Consider the following 23,425-nt stretch of genomic DNA (forward strand, 5'->3'; position numbering starts at 1 on the left):
AGCACTACCAGCCCCATCAGCATCATCAGCACCATCTGTAGCATCAGCATTATATATAAGCATCATCAGCTGCATTAGCATTGTTAGCATCTCCGTCATCGTTTTAGTAGCAGTAGTTAAAGCTAAGTGAAGTACTGCTACCATACTTATTTCTTCCGCCTAGCAGCTTTCCTATAATGAAAAGTCAGTTATCTACTGCATTTTTTTTACATGGCACCACTAGAATTGCTTTTAAATCCAAAATTGACTTCCGAGATGAGTAGTTTTGCCTTAAACATATCCGGAAATCCGAAATTCGCCAAGTAATGAATAAAAATGTGGTTGTTTTTACAACTCTATATCATTCTTTGTAGCTATATTTATACATGTGTCTATGTATGTGGAACACTTTTTCCCGATCATTGGTTATAATACATGATCTTTTCTGAACGTACCTGGATAAGTGTACCCTTTTAAACATAATTAATATTATTACATAGAACACTTAAATGTCTGGTATGGGACATTGTTATGTATTGTTATGCAGGATTAACAACCCGATAGACGACTCACTTCCTCGTCCACTGAACATCGTCTCGATGACGGAAAGTCTGTACCAACTGCAGCTAAAGAAGATCAGTGAAGAATACCCTTGGGACGTAAGTAAATGTTTCTTTTTCTCTTAACTTTCAAGGATATGTAGGAAAGTATTGTAAAAATTCGTTTAGGTTCACAACGACATGCATCAGCTTGTTCTATAATATCGATTCCTCAAAATATCAAGTTCCCTAAATAAATTTTTATAAAATAATAGTTTCAACCACAACAACCGTCCTCCGGTAGATGACATGCCACGAAGAAGAATTTGAAAATTGACAATTAGTAATCTTTTTACATGAAATGGACGTTTTGAGGATTCGCCTTTTCATACGATGTGTAATCTCGTTTACTAAATAGTAATTGCTGTAAAGGTAAACATATTGACAAAACCTGCATGTTCGAGAAATTTTACGAAACTCTTTGAGGACGCCCAGCGACCAAAATCCTTTCAGACTTGATATTTCGAGTGACGCTCAACATGTGATGCTTTTAATATTCCAAACGCACGCAGGATGAAAACTTCCGAATGTCGTTTTTGCGTGGTTTTGGAGAAAAATTTCTCCAAAGTTGTTCGATTTTTCAACTTACAAATTACAATAATGATTGTAACTAAAAATAGTAATAATAATACTAAATATTTATTAATACGATTTTGACAAGAATTTTAAACACTATTTAGCTTGCCGCTTTTTCAAAATGCTTTCATTATGAAAACTTTGGGTTTTGTTAACTTGGTACTTGGTTTAAGGTAGTCCGATTACCTATAAGAAAATACAAGAAAATACTTCTAGCATGAATGGACTTCATTACATTAATTTTCAATTTCACTGAAAAAGCTTATTTACAAAGTTCCATTCAAAGTGTCACGTCTCACGTTGTGTAATTAATCGATTTATAATGGTTGTAAGGGACAGCGCCACATAACAGAAATGGAATGTTATCTACACGGCTGAGTTTTCAGAGACATTTCTTTGTACAGGAAAATTCTGAACCGATAGACATAGATCGTAACATTACAACCGTGACTGTGATGGACATTGAGTGTTACGACGAGTTCATGTCCACGCCTATGGTGATCTCTGACCCGACATTGCGCTCTCCTCCGCGGGCAGATCCCCCGCCTTCTACTGCAATATTGCCATCGCCTATTAAGTAAGTTATAATATTTAGTACAATACCTACTCGTGTGCTATCTGACAGCAACTAGTGGAATTAATTTTGCGTTTTTAGTGAAGTTATATTTAAGTTAAATTATTTTTTCTCAAACATGCCCGGAAATGTTTGCATTACTTCAAAAAAGTCTCTAAGAGTAAGTAAGTAAGAGTCTAGCCAAGGGTGGAATTACATTCCATACACAATACATACATCTAAGCATCCCTTTCTCTATCTTTGTCACTATATCTTCTTCCACGCCGCAACGCTCTCTTATCACACTGTTCCGTAATTTATCCATCCGAGTCACTCCAGCCATACTCCTCAAAGCTCTCATTTCTACTGCATTAATTCTATTTTCATGCTTCTTCTGCCAAACCCAACATTCACTACCATACATAAGTGTAGGAACCCCCAATTGCACAGCCATTCGTGCTTTTTTAGACACTTTCTGGCTGCCCATGAAGATATGCAAGGCACCATTCACCTGATTCCCTCCGTACACTCTTATTTCAATGTCTCTTTCACATTTTCCATCACACGTAAACATAGAAACCAAATACACAAACTCTTTCACTTGATCCACTTTCTCTCCGTCAATCAGTATAGTGCAAATCGTCATATCTTCCTCTCTTTCAAAAACCATTACCTTTGTCTATCCCACATTAATTTTCATTACTTTCCTTTCAAGAGCACCATGCATAATATTTACCATCTCCTGCAACTCCTCCACTGACGACGTTAATACCACCTGGTCATCGGCGTATAGGAGGCACTTAATGAGTAAACCATTCATTCTCAGCCCACACGTACTCTCTTTCAAAACTTTCAAACAATTGTCCATAATTACGTTGAACAGCCATGGCGACGCTGCACATCCCTGTCTAACACCTTTCCCGATATCGAACCAGTCAGTGTAAGCACCGTTTATTCTGACACAGGCACTGGAACCCTCATAGAGAGATTTCAGTGCCTGAACTAGACTGCCGTCCACCCCAATATATACATAGGCAAAGCCGACCACAATTCTTTCCTTGACACTCTGTCGTAGGCCTTCTCCAAGTCTATAAAAGCGCAATAGACTTTTTGTCTTTTAGCCAAGAACTTTTCGGTTATGTTTCGCAAGGAGAAGACCTGATCCATGCATCCCATTCCTCTTCTAAATCCCGCTTGCACGTCCCAAATTTTTTCTTCCGTTTCTTTCATCACTCTCTCAATCATTACCTTTGCCTATAATTTGCCGACAATGCTAAGAAGACTGATTCCGCGGTAATTTTTGCAGTCTTGCTGCGACCCTTTTCCCTTATATAATGGTATGATGACAGCCTTGCCCCAGTCTCCTGGCACTCGGCCGCTTGACCAACAAAGGTTGAAAAGGCGGTACAGCTGACTAGCGATCACACCCTGTCCAGCCCTCAGCATTTGAACAGTAATTCTGTCATATCCCGTAGCTTTACCAGATTTCATAGTATTCAATGCCCTTATAATCTCTTCCATGCTTATACTTTCATTTTGACTTCCGCTCGTCTCTATGGCGATCTGAGCCTGCATTTGTACATCTTCCTTTTCAAACAAACTTTCAAAATACTCCTTCCATCTCTTTCATACGCATTCTTCTCCTTTCACTATAGTGCCATCGTGGCCTCTGATTTTTTGCAGTTGCGAGGTTGTGGTTTTGCCTTTAGCTGTTCTTAAGGACTTCCAAAACCACTTAATGTTGCTTTCAGGGTCGTATTCCAGAACTCTACTCAATGCTCAAATCGGGACTTAAGCACACTTGAGTATGATTTCAAGCACTGGAAATACGACCCTAATGGCAAGGACTTAAGTATGATTTTCAGTGCTCACTGCAATACTCAAGTCCTGACTTGAGCATTGAGTACAGTTCTGAAATACGACCCTGAAAGTCATCAGATAATCTCCTGTCAAACTCGTCTTTCTGGCACTCTTTCTTCCTTCCCACAACATCTTTCGCTACATCTTTTATTCTTTTATACTCTTTCCTTGCTTCGTTTACATCCTCTTTCATTGCCTTTTGTATTCTTTCATTAGCTTTCATAGATAACCAATCTAACCACGCTTTCTTCTTATCAGACAGAACATTACGGACATCTTCATTCAAACAAACATTCCTCTTCTTCAGCCCTTTTTTCCTTTTGGATACTCCACACATATCAGTAGCGACCTCTACCATTCCTTCCTTAAATAGCTTCCATAAATCTTCAATCCTACATACTTCGTCTAGTCCATCAAACCTTTCTATCAGTTTACTCACATATTCATTTTTCACATCTGTCTTCTGCAAATTCTCAACTTTTATTCGTTCTAGCACACAGGTTCCTTCACTCGATGCCGCCACCTTGTAAAAAGACCACCTATTCGGCTAACCACCAGAAAGTGGTCGGTGTCGATACCAACTCCGCGGTATGCTCGCGTGTCAAGCACCTTTTTTCCTAATCTTTCATCCACTATTACAAAATCTATCATACTCCTCAAACTTCTTCTGCTCTTGTATACATGTGGATCTTTTTGTGTTGAAACATGGTGTTTGTCACTAAAAGATTCGACTCCTAACATACTTCGAGCAGACACTTTCCATTATCGTTCACTCTTTCATCTCCAAACGTTCCAAGCACATTTTCATGTCCATCACGCTTCACTCCTACCCATCCATTGAAATCTCCTAACATGATAATCCTTTCATTTTGTTGACTTTTATTCAAATCCTCTCTTACACTGTCCCAAAATTCCTCTCTTTCTATTTGGGCTTTGGTGATCTGCTTTGAACCCGTATCTGTCGGAGCATAAACCCCTAAAATAAAGATGTGAGTCAGGCCAACTTTCAACCTCACCCATAGGAGTCTAGGGCTTACACACTCAAACTCAAGAACACATTCATTGATTCTAGAAGAAAAAAATACGCCAACACCTTGGCACCCTCTGCTGGTTTCGGGCACTCCTGACCAGTACGCTGTGTATGATCCATGCGTCGTCGTATCGCATCCTTTTCTCTTCGTCTCGTTCACACAAAGAACATCAATTCTTCTTTCATTCATCATCTTACATACTTCTATTTTATCATTCATCCCTCCTCTAACATTCAAAGTAGCAAAGTGGCTTTCTGCTGTCCACTTTCCACCCCCGCGGAAACCAAGACGAGACGGGTGGCGAACCACATCGCCGCCATTTTGGTTGCTATTTAACAAATTAACCATTGCAGTCCCACGAGAAGCTGGGGAAAAATATATGTCCATCCTGGCAGTGCCCCGCTTGCCAGGGTAAAGCTAACCTATTTCTGGGTTCGCTCGGTCCCAGGGTTTGTGACACGCTTTCGACTAGGCATGCCCCTAGCCACGCATCCATAGGCACGGCAACCGTAGATTGGCGGAGGGGAAGAAAATAAAATAGGATTGGTAAAGGATGTGGTCAGGGGGGAAGGAGAAAATGGATATTGGGAGAGGAAATTTAGGTATAGGTTACTACTGTCTCGGAAGGAAAATAGGAGATTAGAGACGGTAGTAGCCCGGGGAGCCGGGGTCACAAACCCGCGCACTTGTTATGGAATTACAAGTATCCCTGACTCTTTTAGCTCCTATTTTTATCGACAGATTATGTAACGAAGTTTATTCAAATTAATTTCTCTGTCGTATTGTATATTAAATAACAATGTAATAAATTATAAATATTTAAAATTAATTGTAATTGTTTAATATAAATAATCATAAATCATGTCGTATAGTAAGAAAAAAGAAAAACAAAAAGTACCATACGAGTACATAAATACAGTGCACATACTTTATAAAAGCAATCAAAATAACCAAATAGCTAACTCTGTCTTTATCCTACACAAGACATGCACAATAGACAGAAAGAAACTCGTTACGTCAATTTCAATTTTCGAACCACAAGCGATTGAAATGTTTGGATTTATAACAAAGAAACTAAAGAATTGATTTAATGTTAATCTTATTTTTAAAATGACTTTTTATTAAATGTTAGTAATAAATAACTAACAAAAAATTGCTGTATTCGTTTTAGTGTTTGGAGTTATCAATCAGAAGTCTCAAAATACATTTGCCCGAAATAATGTTTGCTCGAATAATTTTTGTAATTCCAAATGTATTTTTTTAGGTTAATTTAGGAATATTACAAACCAAACTTACGCTAACTTAATTTTTTCTTTGTAATAAGCAGGGATCGGAATAGGTAGTTTTTTTACCTAAACTTCGAGGAACAAAGATAGAAAATCGAGACTGCCTTATGACAATATTTTTTAGGTCCGGACCAGTTCGGGATTCGGGAAATCACTTATGTACATTAAAAATTGACGTAATTGGGCACAGACAGGTACACTATATTTATCTTAACTTTGCGACACAGTGGGTCGGATCAGCGATATTGCGGACATTGGATTTTTTTCACGATACCTGTCTAAAAAAATGCCAATCGAGAGATCCCATTGCAATATTTAAAAAACATATTGTTTTTTTGTATGGTACCATACTGTTAGTGCCCCATTGTGACATAGTCTTAGTCGATTATTAGACCTATCTTCTATGGATTTGCACACTAAACGCGCGCCCAAACCTGTCTACTCACTACTTATACGCGTCAGAAAATGTGCGATATATCGACTTCCATCCATCTCTAGTATATACATGAGAATCGATTTATTTTTATAAAATCCGGTCAGAAAATGTAGTGTTAGTAATTGCGAGAATTAAAAATACCTACGTGTACCGCTTACTTAAAAAAAAAAAACAAAACGGCGGTAAAATAAAGTACTTTGGTATTGTTTTCTGTTTTTTCCTCTTTTTTGTATTTTCGTCGTGAAAGCGAGTGAGACGAGCGATAACGAAAATACTATATAATGGACTGGAATAATATATAAAGTACTGTACTCCACCTAATTGAAAGCAAGATGCAATATTAGCGATGGAAAACTTGTTGCTGGCTATGAGCAAAGTAAGATCATGAAAACTTATGAAACTTTCATGGAGAATCGAAAAAGTTGAACTAACAGGATGACAGCTTCGCTGGCGCTCGGCCTTGTAACTCACTTGTCCAGGGGGCCGACCACAACGTCTTAAAACAAATAATACTTTAACCTTACATTGACTTTTCGTACCATGACGTGCTTAAAGTAAGCTTATTATAATGTTACAACTATGATGTTTTATTGGCAGCTTTGTGACTATTCATTCACTCAGCTCAGCTATGACGCGACTTAACATTAAAGTAATATTGTTCTTATGTCAAATTTAGCAATCTTAAAATAGATATACGTATGCAATGGAAACAATATTATTTTCTAATTTATTGTCTAAATGTTGATTTGTAATGATTCAAACTTAAGTTGAACTTATTTATCTACAAATATCTGTCCAATATATTGTTTATTTTTTTATTTAATAGTACATAGGAAATAATTTTTCGTTTAATAAAAATAATATTTATTTCGTAAAATTATGACAATGCCATCTATAAGCTCCTTAGCGACACTAACAGTTGACACTAGACTATAATTTCGAATTCACAACGTGATAATCAAGACTCGTTTATTTTATTTATTTTTTCTTCATGTACACAACTGTTTTAATTTTACGTAAACAACGTAATTTTAATAGATTTCATTATTACATCCTTTCCTTTTTTTGGCAGTTGAAGTTCTCTCAATATAAATAATATTAAGTATTTTAACATTTTACTACGATAGGACAATTGGAACATCAAAAAAGAAAGAGATGGCATTATACAGTTCATAATATAGCGTTATTTCTTTCCTATTTTTAGTAAGGTATAGACAATATTGGAAAATCATTCGTTCTTTCAGTCACTTTAGCAATAATACATTATTTGGTTGATAAGTTTGTCATGGTACGAATATAAGTAATATTATAATAAGCTTACATTAAAGTAAATGCAATCACTTACTTCCCGGCCTCTGCAGTAATATACTATTTATGTCGTTTAAAAATATAAAATATCAAGACAAAACGTGGAAATGGTAAATTTGCTTGCCACATTGCACCATCCAAAAAAACGTTTATAAAACGTTTTGTCTGTCTGCACATGAAAATAAATATTATAATTATTTATAAATTGTATTCGTTTTGTGTAGGTTAACTATAATTATGAATTTATTATAGTATATTTCTTATTTATTTTAAATAGAAAGAAAAATAAAAAGAGTAAATCGAAAATTATGGAATTATAATAAAAATAAAAGTAGCAAAGTATTGAATTTTATTTATCAGTAAAACAAAAGATGCAATTTTAGCATTGCCAACGGTGTTACCGTTACACACCGAACCGTTATAACAGATTGCCGAGTGAAATTCTACTTTTATTTTTAATTTTTGTATCATGCGTGAAATTTGGGTATTTTACTAAAAATAGTTAGGATGATCCCTGTTACAGTTCATAAAAATCTTCAAAATATAACTTTGTAACGCATTGACCTACCAATAAATGAACGTCGAGTTTAATAAAAAACCACGAAAAAATGTCCGAAGTTAACCTATACAAACGTAGTGACATGTAACGAAATATAAAAAACTAAAACATTTAATTTAAATTGTAACATCATTGTAGTTCTGCCTAATTTTGCTTGCACAATTTAAGGGCCCAAAAACACCATATTCAGCTTCTACTGGAAACTTAACAAAATGCACTATATTATTTAGCTTCGATTGAAAATTACTTGAACACAAGAGTAATGGAGTAGCCTTTATCGTAAATATTAATTAATTTTTATATATATTATTGTGTCGAATTTTGTACAAATTCACTTAAAGATATAATAACGAGTTGGGCAGATACATACATACAAATATTACTACAAATATGAAAATAAGCGTGCACTATATAATATTATAATAATATAATTGTACCGATATTCCAACTAAACTTAAACTCAAATTATCGAGTATATAACCAGAAACAGAGACGAAATAAGGGCTATATATTCCTGGTAACACATTAGCGATACAGCTCTTGTAAATATCAACTCTCGTTTGCACTGAAATATAGATAGGCCAACTATTTACCTGTGTGTGTAATATACGGAGAATATTCCAAAAAATGTTCTGTATTTATTGTAATAAAGATAATATCTCTAACAATGCCGTGCTGTTCTATTCGGTGGTGTGGGAAAAACGGCAAAACATCTAATTATAAAACAAACGGAATCACATTTCATCGGTAATTAAATATGTAATTTTGCAATTTTCGTCCATTATAGCATATTGTTTCGAACTCGGGCTGGCCAATCGGAGCACAGTTGTCACAGTAATGATATGGCAGAATAGTTTTCAAACAAATTAAATGACATTTCGTCTCTATTTCGGTTATATACTCGATGACTCAAATATTCGTAATTCCGAAAACTGATTTATAATAAAATCGTTACGCTTTCGAGTAATTTTAATGACAAAATTAGCTTTTGTTTTGTAATCTTTCTAAAAAAAATACATTTGATATTATGAAAATTCGAGCTAACGTTATTTCCGGCAAATGTATTTTCTGACTTCTTATAGGTATTTGATTATTTTGTGTGCTTTGTAACGACGTGCACTAATTTACGTATTTCATAATAAATTTTTTTAAGGCTTGGTTTTTAATGAGTAGGTTTTGTTTAAGTAAATACATTAAAGTAAAAATACCACCAAATCAATGTTTATTTATGAGAAATAAGCGACAATACATTTTTTTCATAAATTGATTAGTCTTTTACGACAACGTGCAAAAGTTATTCATTTGCTTCATTGCACTGCTTTTGCTAGAGATGAGGTATATCGATAAAAAGTTTTCGATAATTTAATGAAAAAATGTCTGAAAAACTCTGAGATGTAGTCGAAGTCAAAAAATGTAAACAAACAACTGTCACTGTCAAAGCGACATCTCATAGACCATAAACTTTATTTTCCACGTTCGTTTATTAACAGGTTCCACTGTATTCTGACTAATAACTTATAATTGAATAATACCCTTTTGGGGTTGAACAATCCACAAAACTGTTTAGAAACATTTTGTGTCATAAATATAGTGGTGTTTTATTCTGCGGCGAAAGAGTATTTTTTTTATTGAAGGACATGGTTCAGCCTCCATTGTAGTTATGTTCACACGAATGCAAGCAAACACGAACGTAACAACAGAGTAAAACCAAAACGTAACAAAAATATAACACCAAACGAAAACTCAACAATTAAAAACAAAAACTCAACAACACGACGCATACACAGCAAGGAACACATTCGGTAACGACAGCCGTCAGAATAAAGAAAATCGCGGTGATACACAGGTGGGGATGCAACCCGACGACTTGACCCGTTATCCATCCCTATCAACCAAAGACTGACTTTTCATTTTTCAGTTCATTATAATTAACACTAATTAACAATTATCCAATTTATTATTTTAATTCTATTATTCTCAATAAAAAAATCTTTCATTTAATAAATTATTAAAGTAATAAGTATTGTAGCAATTAATTCACACTTTACTTACAAGTATTTGTGTTTATACATAACAAATTAATATAAAAAATCGAATAAACAGCCAAAGGTTGTTCATTCCCGAAATATTGCCAAGAGGATAAAACATCTTTCCACGAGAAACAGTTTTTTGAGATTATATTATTAAATATGGTGTTTTAAATAAAAAATGTGATTTGATAATATTTTGTTTGTACATGCACACCATCTTAAAACAATATACAACATCTAGCATTAATTTTTAGCCCTTTTCACTGTTCCACTATTCGTGGAACATTTTTTGTAATGGCCTCACCTTTGTTTACATTTTTTGACTTTGATTTCATCTCAGAGTTTAGTACGTGTATTCATTTTTGAAGTAGGAATTTTAATTATAGGCAATGAATTGACATGTCTGTGTTATTACTTTTTTTAAACCTACAAATTTCTTAATTCATATCTAATCGTAATTGTGATAATATTTTTTAGAAATGTACTAAAACAGCTATTAAAATTGCATTTAAATAATAGTTGTGTTTTGTGCCTTCAAAATAATACAAAACATCGTTCAGAATACGTCACACAAATAAAACTACAAGAGAGAACCTTTTGCTCCAAAAATCACATACACCAAAAATCGATCGACTGCGCCCCATCCATATAAATAAGTGCCACAGTGGTCATCCTAGTTTGCGTTCAGTATAGTGTGCGTTTATTTTGACACAGGAGGCGGATGTCGTAAATTGTCTTATTTCTTAGGAAAAATGGTACATTATTATCTTCTATGTCAATGCTTTTATCTGACAATATTGTTCAGCGATATTTGTCGACTACGGTGATTCCGGGATTATTCATTCTGATAGCTTTAAAGCTACACATGCTGGGTTCGATTCTCAGCCGAACCAAATTTGGGCAATAGTGTTTGTGGTTACGGTATTATGGAAAGTATATAAATACCTCATAAAAACAGGTAATGCAAATTGCTTTGTTTCCTATAGTTGAGTGCATTTTTACAGATTAGTGAGCAAAATAGCGATCCTATCAAAGCAACCATCGCACCGCGGTCCAGAACTACGAGATATAGTAAAAGCTCTCACCGCCATCAATTCACACGATACCTTCAATTTGGAACGTGTGGAAACCCTCGGAGATTCATTCTTGAAGTTTGCAGCGAGTCTCTATTTGTACCATAAATTCGGGATGCTGAATGAGGGACAGCTGACTAACATCAAGAGCCGACTTATAGGCAACAGGCAAGTATAAATAAAGTAGAACCAGTTTCTACCAAGGCGAAACCGAGAAGACCAGTAGCACATATTATTTTTGGGATTATTTGCGGATTTATTTTCACCTAGTATAACGATATTTGATATAATTTCAAAAGATATGATCACTACTGGGATGTAATTAATAAGTGGTATAACAACAAAAGGTGTAATTTAATTGTGTATAATGCACTTTCAGTATAATAAACATTAGATATAATGATTAACTAACATAAAGAATTTATTAATGGTATAAGTATTGCCATTTGTTTGTATTCTAAATTACTTAATGATATACTCAATGAATGTTACGAGTAGATCTGAAATGTTTATATGAAATGAACATTATAAGTACCATAGGTATATTAGATTGTAAGTATATCAATCGGTTATTAAACCCATTGATATTCGTATCATGCAAGAATATGTCAATTGTCGTTACGCCATAAATTAATCATATCCATTGAGCATTATTTCGACCAAAAGTATGTAATTTGTTGTTACATCGAATGAACTGCACCCATTATTTTTGCCAAGAGGCTTGGAAGTGTGTCTCCAAATTACCTGCTTCTGTGAAACGCTACCACCAGTAACCTAACTGTCATTTACATTGATTAATTGCAAAGACGATACACTCATTTTATAAATAATTTGGTGGATTTATACTCTTATACGTTACACTAATTCTGGCGGAATTAATTTAAAAAAACTTTATACTTACAACTGCCATCTTGATGCCGGAAGTCGAAACCAACGCTACCATTTAATAGTAAAAAAACCTACCGTTACATGTTCTTAGAGCTCGAATGACGAATTTCAGAAATCTCTACTATGCGGGTGCGAAAGCACGTTTAGGTGGACGTATGAAGGTGGAACAGTTCAGTCCCAAAAAAGATTTTCTCGTACCTGCCTTCTTCGCACCAAAGGAAGTACAGAAATTCATTGAACAAAAGAAGGTAATTTATTGTCAATATAACATAACAATACAAACAAATAATAATACAGAATCAAAGACAACGCGAAAGAAACACAAAGTACAACGTTTTTAGATCCCGAATACCAATGAATGATAACCAAATATTTAATATAATTTATAAAAATGCGAGCTGGTGAGTTCACCTGCTTTTATCCTGCTATATTGGTCTAGCATAGCATAGGTTCCCAAATTTTTTTGGCGCACCGCCCACTTAGACAAGATAAAAAAATTTCAATGCCCACTACCACAAAAAATAATTTAAAACACGTATTTTTTATATTAACTTAACACAAAAAATGGGATGAAAAACAGTTTGAGCGCTTGCTGTAGTCTGTAATAAAATTATAATAATTTATTCATTACTTTTATTTAAATTCCTATATCTGTCGAGAAATGTGGAATTTTGAGACTGTTTGCGCCACTCAATCATGCTTACCATTTTTACCAGTCAGTCTAACTCCGACTACATGGATACGAAACCTAAATTAACCTTAGAGGCACTGAAAGCCATTATCACTTAGAAAAGGTAACCTTTTTAAATTGGCCTTTTTTTTACAAAAACCAAGATAATTTTTTTCCAAGAAGCATGACGTAGAAGGTTTTATACCATTTTAGAATCTTGATTAGTTGCGCCAACTTTTATAAGGAGTTGCCATGGTAGTCTAGGTACATATTTTTTACAGTTTGGGGTGTCAAAGTTACCTTGAAAAAAAAAAAGACTGCTAATAATTTCAAGAAAAAAAATCAAATACATTATTTTTTTGTGCTGAAACTTTAGCAATTCGGTTCCTTTGGCATTGTGTTCATTAGCTAGGCTATTTAGGTTACCGTTACAAAAACTAGAACAGCAAAATTACCAAATTGGTAATTGTAATACTTAAAAATGGTGTACAGAAAAAAACAAGACTCCGATTTTGTAATTTTTTTTTTCCTGGGTTGTTACAAACTAGGCAACATCCTGTTCCCAGGTTATCGTTGAGTTTTGGTACACCAGGATAAATATATATAGTGTAGTTTATATAGATAATTCAAGGTTTGTTTTTTCAAATGCGGTAGCACTCCCTGGACAGCATCGACGCCCCCAATTGCTTCCGAGGCCCCTTTCGGCCAAGGACTCTTCAGTGCCTACTAGGCAGCAGTAGGTACCACTCAAATCAAGCTTACAAAAAAACAAACCTACTTTCAGATTCGTCCAACATTCCTCATTCCGATCGAGTTTCCTATAGATGAAGTTTTAAATGGACAAATCTCAAGTAAAAGCATGAAACCGGTTCACGAACGATATCAGGAAGAAAATGGTACTGCGGAAGTTGAACCTATTGGCGGTGCACAAATCTCTATGCAGTGTTATGTGCGAGCTCAAGCTGTGTCCGACAAGGTAAGATAAGTTACCCATTAGCTCTGTAATTCCCAGTTCTTAATTTTATTTGTGCAAATACCTGTTGTGTAGTTTACATGTAACAAAATACGTGTAATTTCATTGTGTCCAGCTAAACATTAATCTAAATTCTGTTGTGGGAAATCAAGGACCTTAACTCCATTTTTGGGAATTTCGATGTTTTCACGATTTGTTTGTTATACTGATAATAATGGATACATGTGGCTATGAGACAAGGTACCAGGTCCTGGTAAGCTTCAAAAGTGAATATACAGGCTATCCCACAGAGGGAAATTACCTTAATTACCGTATATAGAAAATTATACTGAAAGAAGAGACTTCATTTCGATTTTAAAAACGATGTGACTGCATTCAAAGATTTTTAAACAGTCGCTTGTCTGAACCGGGAATCGAAACCACCAAATGTGAAAAGGCGCGTAATTTTACTATACTGATCCAAAGCCTCAATCATAAGGATTGTTTTCTTCTAAATAACGTAGCATCTTAAATAAAAGGAAGACAATGAAATTCTGCATTTAATTAAAATAAATTGTTATGAGCGTGGAGAGAAAAGGCTCTTCATTTCCTGAACAAAATTTCAAATTAAATATTTAATTTCATGGTTTTCCTTTTATTTTAGATGCCATGTTATTTTAGAAGAACACAATCCTTATGATTGAGGCTTTCGATCTGTATAGTAAAATTACAGGTTTTTTTTCACATTTGGCGGGTTGAATTCCTGGTTCAGACAGGCGATTATTTAAAAATCTTTGAATGCAGTTCGAATTGTTTTTAAAATCATAATTAAGTCTTCTTTTAGTAAAATTTTCTATCTACGGTATTTAAGGTACTTTCCCACCGTGTGGCATAGCACTAGGACGCCCTATATATGTATGTATAGATTCCAGTCCGAGGCTTGTGTATAAGTCCGAGTGCCTTGGCCAAACTCAATTTCGTTGCAAGTAACGAATACCTGTTAATTAATAACGTAACTAAATGTCCTACATGTGTATTTTGTGGTCGTTTCATTTCAGTCCGTTGCTGACTGCGTGGAAGCGCTCGTGGGTACATATCTCCTGAGCGACGGCATTAAAGCCGCTGTCAAGGTGCTAGAATGGTTCAAAATTTTACCTCCTGAGGTAAATAGTGATTCGACGTCTGAATAGACGTCACTATTATTTTATAAAAATCAGTAATTTAAATAAACATTGTTTTTATTATAATTCCGTAACCACTTGTATTCGAAGAGACGCCATAGTCAGTTTAGATCTGTATTGACTTATCATTCTTGTGTAAATAATTTATACGTAAAATAACTATTAAAATGAAAACAATTAAAAAGTGAGACTTAAGTGTCTATACTACCACAAATGGCTTTGCTTGATTCCGCATAACAGTAAAAGTGTTGAATCAATCACTTTCGAAAAAATATATAGTAAAATTGAATTCTAAAATTTGAATTCGCGCTGAGGAAATATAGACTCTTTAAGTGCCAATCTTCAAAAAAGGAACACTATGTCCTATAAAAGTAAACTTAACTACGTACTTTATTTTCTAAGTCGTTAATAAAGTTAAAAATGATTTATTTTCACTTTAACATCAATACTTTGAACTTCAGAATATTTCAAAGCACAAGAAATATAAAAAAAATCCATAAGTTAGATGAAGTTGTATGTTAACACATTAAAAACTAAAAAATCCTATTGCATCATTAAATATAAATCCAGGACAACTTTACCCGTCTCCTCAATTTGCGCGTTCCGACGGTGATGACGGAAAAGAAAGTTTCTGCGGACGAAATCAATCGCATCATGAACTATTACTGCGAAGATATCGAGAGGATCATGGGCTACAAGTTCAAGGATCCATCTTATATGTTGGAAGTAAGTGAATACAAACGACATGTATCATTAATTGCTTTTGCATACAATCTAGGATCCACCAAAATGGAGCAGAGAATGTGTTGCAACTACCAATAATAGGTATTAATGCGTTATTTTTGCTGAGAAACGATGTAAGAAATGAAACTAACGATGATGATGAAAAAAATGTTTTCGGTATAATCACGTATATATATATATATATTTTTTTTTTCAAATAAACCAATGTTTCATTCGGAACAATTCCGTCCGAAACAATTGAATGTCTAATAAATAATACTTGATCAAATTAAAAGACACGTAATGCGAATGAAACTTCATACTTGATATTGTCTTTGGATTTGGACTGATGTCGGACGAAAAACGAACGACCAGGGGGTCAGGGGGGTGTATAGTGAGACACGTAGGGTCGTATTCTAGAACTCTACTCAATGCTTGAGCATTGAATAGAGTTCTAGAATACGACCCGTAGTGTAGTGTCTCACTATATACAGTTAAACTTATTCAAGTGAGTAGCACTGTGTCAGCTACCAAAAACACATTTGAAGTTGGTGAAATAAAAAAATCCGTATTGTAAAGGCAGGGTCTATGCAAAATAGAAAAAATTGGAACGTGGTTTATCAGAAAAACAAAACTTTGGGAATGACATTTTTTTAACATATGCATTAATTTCGGTTACGTATCAGTAGTCCAAAATGACATTTGCCAGAAATAACGTTTGGTCGAAATTTCATAACCTCGAAAGTAATTTTAAGAGGAAAATGCTATTTCTTTTAAACATTTTTTTTTGTTGTTAATCCGGGGGAATCTGCTTACAGATACCCCGGGCCCATGGGGGCAGAGCCGTGGTTATGTGGGACTGGGCTGGACTCTGAAGGGACCGCACTAAGAAGGAACGCACGCGAAGGAAGCCACGCGAAGGAAGCTCGACCGCACTAAACCCCCGGAGTGTTCCTCCTGTCCGCTGTAGGTGGTACGGTGTGTCGTTGCAGCTCGTCCTATCCTCCAAACGAACGCCCAGCATAGAGGGCATATCACATTCAGAATCTGGGGACCGATATGTCTCCCTTCTCGGGGAGGAGCTGCGCAGGGTGCGGCCAGCCACTGGTGGGGGCGCGGACGAGTGCAACAGCGTACCCGTACCCCTTAACCTAACCTAACAGAACATATCGTGCCTTTGCGATAAACATTCAACATGTCCTAAAAGAACAACTGGTTCGTTATAATTCGGTTTTCGGTGTAATGAAAATTCGAACAAACGTTATTTCTGACAAAAAAAATTTCGACTTTGTGATAGGTTACCGTTAATTTCTGTTCTAGGCGATATCCCACTCTTCGTACATTCGCAACCGTATCACACGCTCGTATGAGCGATTGGAATTCTTAGGCGACGCCATTTTGGATTTCCTAATCACCACTCACATATTTGAGTCTAGCGGTGACTTGAATCCAGGTGAACTGACCAACTTAAGATCAGCTTTGGTGAATAATGTCACTTTTGCTTCGTATGTCGTCAAGTTGGGATTGCACAAGTAAGTACAGTTAGCGGTCCTTCGTGGCGTAGTATGAAGTTAAATTCATGCCAATAGGTATAGCAGACATGTAGGAAGACTAGCTATTGTAAAAGTATGAAAACTAACAAGCATGTATGTTTGGCTGTATGACATGCGTTATTGTGAAACTGTTATTAGAAATTCTATCTTCTAGATATAATAAATGACGTTAACATGTTATCATGGGTTTATATTTTGAATATTATGCTAAAAAGATTGTTGTAGAGTTAAGAAATCTTTACAAGAATTATTTAAACAAGACGTACACTGGGCAGGAACCCTTCTGTGTTACTATGATTAAAAAACAAGAATTCCTACTAATATAGTAAATATAACCATTGAAATATTTACACATTATTTGATGACCTAAGTAGTCCAGTGGCTTACACACCGATTTTCACCCGCGGTACCCATCGTACCACTAAGCGAACCGCTGGTAGTCATGGTGTCATCTTCTCTGAGGTCCCGGGTTCGATCCCCGGCTGGGTCAATGTAGAAAACTAATTTTTGTATGTTGTGTCGGGTCCAGAGCCAGGTGTTTGTGGTACCATCGTTGTTTCCACTTTCCACAACAGAAATTTCATTAAATAAAATTATTCTACTAATTTTAGATACTTCTGCTACCAATTAAACCCATCTCTTGAGAAGGCAATAATCGCCTTTGTCGAGCACCAAGAACGCAGAAACCATAACATCATCGAAGAGGTATTATATCTCATTGACGAGGAAGACTGCCAGATCTCTGAATACGTCGAAGTGCCCAAGGTATTGTATTGTTTCGTATTCGGACTAGTTTACGCTTACCGTAGTCTATCCATTCAATAACACTTATAAACGTGCCTAGGCAGCTTAATTCATATCTACGTTTGAGTGAAGATATTCCAATTTATCGAGTTCTTGGGTTTTCGAGATTGTTACATATATGAATTGAAACTATTTTTCCGGATTTAAATCGCGTATATTTGTTTTTTCAAACAAACCGACGTTGCGGGCCCTTTACTGTAAAGGGATTCAGAGACGGTCAATTTACCAAAAAAATTTCAAATACTTTTAGGAACTCATTTTAAAGTATTCACACACAGCAATAAGGAATCGGCTAACTTATCATTGACTCGGTGGGACGACGGAACGTGGACGTCAACGGTGATCCCACCGGGTCGATGAATTTTTTCTTGTTTATTTTTAAGCCTTTGTTTTATCCTTGGTGGTATTGTATACAGATTCTAAGCGACATATTCGAGTCACTTGCCGGCGCGATATTCCTGGACAGCGGTGGTGACCTCCAAACCGTGTGGTCCGTATTTTACCGCATCATGTGTCAGGAGATCTATACTTTCTCACGGCGCATACCGCTACAGCCTGTGAAGGTGTTATACGAAAAGATCCACGCCTGTCCAGTATTTCAGTAAGTTGCCACAAACTTTTTTAACACTAATAAATAGAGATTGGAATAAACTGAAATTTAAAGGATGTTATATACATGGCATCCGTTAATTTAGAAATAATTATGTAACAATCTTTGATTACACCATTAATTTACAATTAAAAGAAGGTGTACAAATTATATTTTAAACTTTAATTGCCCGATATTGCGCTTAAAGAGTGAAAAACAGATGTCGTGAAAAACGGAGTTACGAGGTTTTCAAATGTAGCCGATGATAGAGTGAATAATACCTCTATTTGAAATCCCGGTATTAGTCTGGTTTTCTTATACGCACCATCGGCGCTAATAGGTCAAGATGTTTGTATTACTATGAAGTGTTTCTGAATGACGGTGATATGCTCGCTGATATGATATACGCGTCGCGGATGCGCCTCCAAAGCCAATGGACGTTTTCGCTCCGCGCTTTTTATTTATTTATTTATTCATTCTTAGGAAGGTTTACAGCATTCTTTAATATTAATTTATAAACTAAATGTAAACTTATAAGCCTATTAAAAACCTCCACACTTAGAATAATAACGCATAGAATGATAGTTTCATATCAAACGAACTGTCACAAGTGAGGCAAAAACCAAATTCATGTAGGCGTAAGCAACTTGTAACTACGCTCGTCGGCACGCACACAAATATACAAATAATGATGCCATGGAATAACATTTCCCTCAAAAGTGGGGAAATTGTATCTTGCTTAACTCATCATTAATTTAAAGGTGCCTACAGATTTGCCCGACATTGTCGATCAGGTGCCTACAGATGTGCTCGGTTTTGTCGATGAAAAACGAATATAGCACTTATTTGTAAATCCAAGATGGCGGACACGATTTTTCAAAATATGCTATATGGGTGTCCTTTTCGAGGTATTTGGGGATGCTCATTACGAATATGGCACTCATTTCTAAATCCAAGATGGCGGACACGAGTTTTCAAATAAATGCAATATGGGTATCATTTTCGAGGTACTTGGGGGTGCTCATTACGAATGTGGCACTCATTTCTAAATCCAAGATGGCGGGCACGATTTTTTCAAAAAAATGCTATGTGGGTATCGTTTTCGAGGTATTTGGGGGTGCTCATTACGAATATTGCTTTTGTTTGAACTGTCGTGTTTGCCATCTTGGATTTAGAAATGAGTGCCATATTTGTATTGAACATTCCCAAACATCTCGAAAACGATACCCAACTTGCCATTATTCGAAAAATCGCGCCCGCATCTTGGATTTAGAAATAAGTGCCATATTCGAAACCTAAAACCGAAAATGCCATAAGCAAACATTAAAGAAAATAACTGTTAAAATAGATTAAAAAATCGCTTAAGAATGCTCCCCTTTTAAGAAAATAAAATATTTTAATATAAAATATTTCGCTTGAGTTACGAAAAGAAAGACATATAATAAGCTATCAAAGTTGTACTGGTGGTGCCAACACTATAGTAGAAACAAATATATAAGTACTGTAAATTTGTTGCAATATGTGCTCCAATTCAAATAAAATTAAAATAAATAATTATTCAATAAAGCATGAACGCAGAGCCGTTAAAAGTATTATAAAATAATTAAGTGTCCCAATCACTTACAGGAGTTAACGAAAACATTTAATGTTTATTAAAGTAAATATTAGTTCAAGATGCGCAAATAAATCTAAATTACAGGCACCACTAAAATTTACGTAATATAATTATTTTGATACAGAATAGCAAAATGGGGAGAAAAAAAATTCGTTACTTTGCAACACTTTCGTATCTTGTTGCCGCGAAATTATTTTTCTGTTTTAGTGAATATTTACATAAAAATATGAGTTGAAACGCATTACTTACTTGTGGAATGCGATGTTAGTGTCTATTTTGTTTGTCTGTTGTATTTTTACACCCATTTACCGCACATTTCGTCATTTTTAGCAAAAAATTTTGGAGCTGTTCGCGGTGCAATATGACCTTGAGCACTAACAGCCCGCGCGCTCCTGGGACGCGTTTGGAACCCTCTAACTTGCCTCACTTAGCGTGTGCGGGCTAGGTTTCTATGCGTTATTATTCTAAGCCTCCACATATGAAAATCTATATACAAAACATATGTTAACACTAATTGCTAATCCTACATACACATATACACTTCAGTTTAATTTAGTTTAAGTCCAATAATAATATTAATAACATAAATATATACATATCCAACTATACCATTTAATACATACATATATTCAACATAATAAGACTTATATACCTACTTATAATTTGAGCATACCCGCCAAATCTAAAATATTTACTAGTTATTGCCTTTTAAAATAATTCAAACCCACAGTTCTCTTTATAGATGTAGTGCTAGACGTAAATAAATCAAAGTCATTATCAGTGCTATACTTGTTAAAGGTTTTACAGCTACGTACCATGAATGTATTTTGCCTGTAATTTGTGCGGACATTTGGTAAGTGAAGCAGAGGGCGCTGCCGTAAAGCCAGTGCGTTAGCACGAAGACCAATCATGGACAGCAATTCCGGACAGTCAATTTTACCATTTGCCAATTTAGATAAGAGACAGATATCATTTATTTCCCGACGCATTAACAGTGGCAAGAAGTGGTATCGCTTACATCGATGCTCATAACTAAGCGACTTTTGTTTGGCCCTAAAGTCAAGAAAACGCAGAAATCGTTTCTGTATCGACTTTATCCTATCAATATAAATACCATATTGCGGATTCCACACGTGAGACGCGTACTCGAGATGACTTCGCACGAAGGTGCAATATAGACTTTAATTGCCTTCAAAGATTTTAAATCTTTGAATACTAGCAATATGATTGACATGATCCTCAAAAATTACCTTGCTATCATGTATGACACCCAAATCTCTTATTTTATTAACTCTGGTCAAACTGTGACCCTGGAGGAAATAATTGGATCCTATTACGTTGGTCTTACGTACGTCGTACGCTTCTACGAGTACAATTATGAGTAGTCGCGAATGGACACCGGACATGTGATCTACGAAGGGCGCAGAAGAAAATGCTTATGGGACGCTTCTGTATACATAAACAGAGATGCGCGCAACAATGCCTGGGGTGACATCGTCGTCTCACAAGAGCGCTGACGAAAATGGAATTTAATTTCGAAGACGAAAATGTTTTTCACTAACATTGTGCTAGGCATTGTTTGCGTTTGTACTTCGCGGTGATCAGCACGACACTAAAAGGACTCAAGCTGATCGGACGGCCCTGACTAGCTCGCGCCGTCAGCGCCGATCGACGTGAAAAGAAAATCAACCTTTGTATTATTATGTTTTTGATGTGTAACTGCCAAAATTCATTACCACAGTAGTGTACTTAGAAGAAAAGTTTTAAAAGTATAACTATTTTGTTTTAATTTTTTACCTTTGTGTTTGTGTAATATTTTTGGGATTTCAAAGAGGGAATTATCATCCACTCTATATTTATTACTTCAAATTTAAGTAAATAATTGTTTATTCCGATCTCTGCTAATGATAATTAAAAATGATATTTATCTTATTAGCTTTTTTAAAGTAGTTGTATAGCATAGACCAATAACGCAAAAGACAACACTGATAAAGGTCAAAACTCGGTCTTATATTTAGATGGGGCTGATCAATAGTCTGGAAGTAGTTTATATTATGTAAATGGCCGTGGATATCAATTAAATCTTTACATTAAATGTAAAAGGTCAGTTTTTTCCTGGTTAAATTATTCAAATATTGATCATGAGCTAAAATTATTGTCAGAAAATATTTGACAAATATGCGTGTCAATAGTTGGCAGTGCGTGTTACTTTTAACACTCCCTAATATGAGTAGATGGCACTAATCCTAAAGAAAATAACAAATAGCCGGCGGTATCCATCCATCCAACAATCTGTGCAAAAAGCGCCATCTAGTTGATTTCTTTGTTATCTCTAGAAATACGAGTAGCTTTGATAAATTGCAGCTTGTCAAGTACAACAAATTAATTACAAAAATAGCTATTTGGTACTCGTCGCGACATCTAGTGTACCAATAGGTAGTTACTAAATATCCGATTACGCTGTCTTTTATCGTAATTAGCAGTCCTCTTGAGTTATTGGCCTATGCGTATAGTAAGGTAATTTATTTAGAGTTGCAACGAATTATTCGGTATTCGGCTTATTCGGTCTGTTTTTTTGCTATTCGGCCGAATTCCTAATACCTAGAAACAGGAGGAAGAAATAAAAAAACACGTAAATTATCATGTAACTAATGTTAATGCTGCAAAACGCACAATTTTTCGCTTATATTTATTTAAAAGTTCACAGGAAATTAAACAATTTATTTTTCTGAGCGATCAATAAGGTTATAAATCAAATTGTAAACAACAAAATCATTAATATTTTCAAACAAAAATATTTTCTTTTTTAAGTTAATGATGACACTAAAGTGAAATAAACAATTATTTTCTGCATTAAGATGTCATAATTTAAATAATAAACTTGAAAATTAAATTATCTTTTGTGTTTCATATTACAAAATTATTTATCATAACTGAAGTTATGGTATTTTTCGGGCCAATTTTTTGGTCGAATGTACCACTTCGGTGCAATTGGTCTACTTTCCTGATTGGTTCACTTTCTCTATTCGTCTAATTTCCCGATCGGTTCACTTGTTTTTCCCAATTCGTCTATTTCTCATTTCGTGTACTTTTCTCTTTGGTCTACTTTTCCTGTTTGGTCTACTTTCCCGTTTGGTCTACTTTCCCGTTTGGTCTACTT

The 23,425-nt window shown here is 35.1% G+C and overlaps 1 protein-coding gene across 1 annotated transcript in view; it reads left to right on the forward strand.

Moving 5' to 3' along the window:
- The window catches only part of LOC113229756 (endoribonuclease Dicer), a 79,795-nt gene that overhangs the window by 54,219 nt on the left and 2,151 nt on the right, over positions 1-23,425 (forward strand). The window contains exons 24-33 of the mRNA XM_026463437.1: positions 527-638; positions 1,559-1,731; positions 11,222-11,458; positions 12,291-12,426; positions 13,633-13,824; positions 14,859-14,963; positions 15,552-15,707; positions 17,025-17,236; positions 17,869-18,022; positions 18,478-18,662. Coding sequence (XP_026319222.1) covers positions 527-638; positions 1,559-1,731; positions 11,222-11,458; positions 12,291-12,426; positions 13,633-13,824; positions 14,859-14,963; positions 15,552-15,707; positions 17,025-17,236; positions 17,869-18,022; positions 18,478-18,662 — 1,662 coding nt within the window. The remainder of the gene's footprint in view (positions 1-526; positions 639-1,558; positions 1,732-11,221; positions 11,459-12,290; positions 12,427-13,632; positions 13,825-14,858; positions 14,964-15,551; positions 15,708-17,024; positions 17,237-17,868; positions 18,023-18,477; positions 18,663-23,425) is intronic.

This window comes from Hyposmocoma kahamanoa, unplaced genomic scaffold (assembly GCF_003589595.1).
Source record: "Hyposmocoma kahamanoa isolate Upper Pololo Valley unplaced genomic scaffold, ASM358959v1 62, whole genome shotgun sequence".
NCBI lineage: Eukaryota > Metazoa > Arthropoda > Insecta > Lepidoptera > Cosmopterigidae > Hyposmocoma > Hyposmocoma kahamanoa.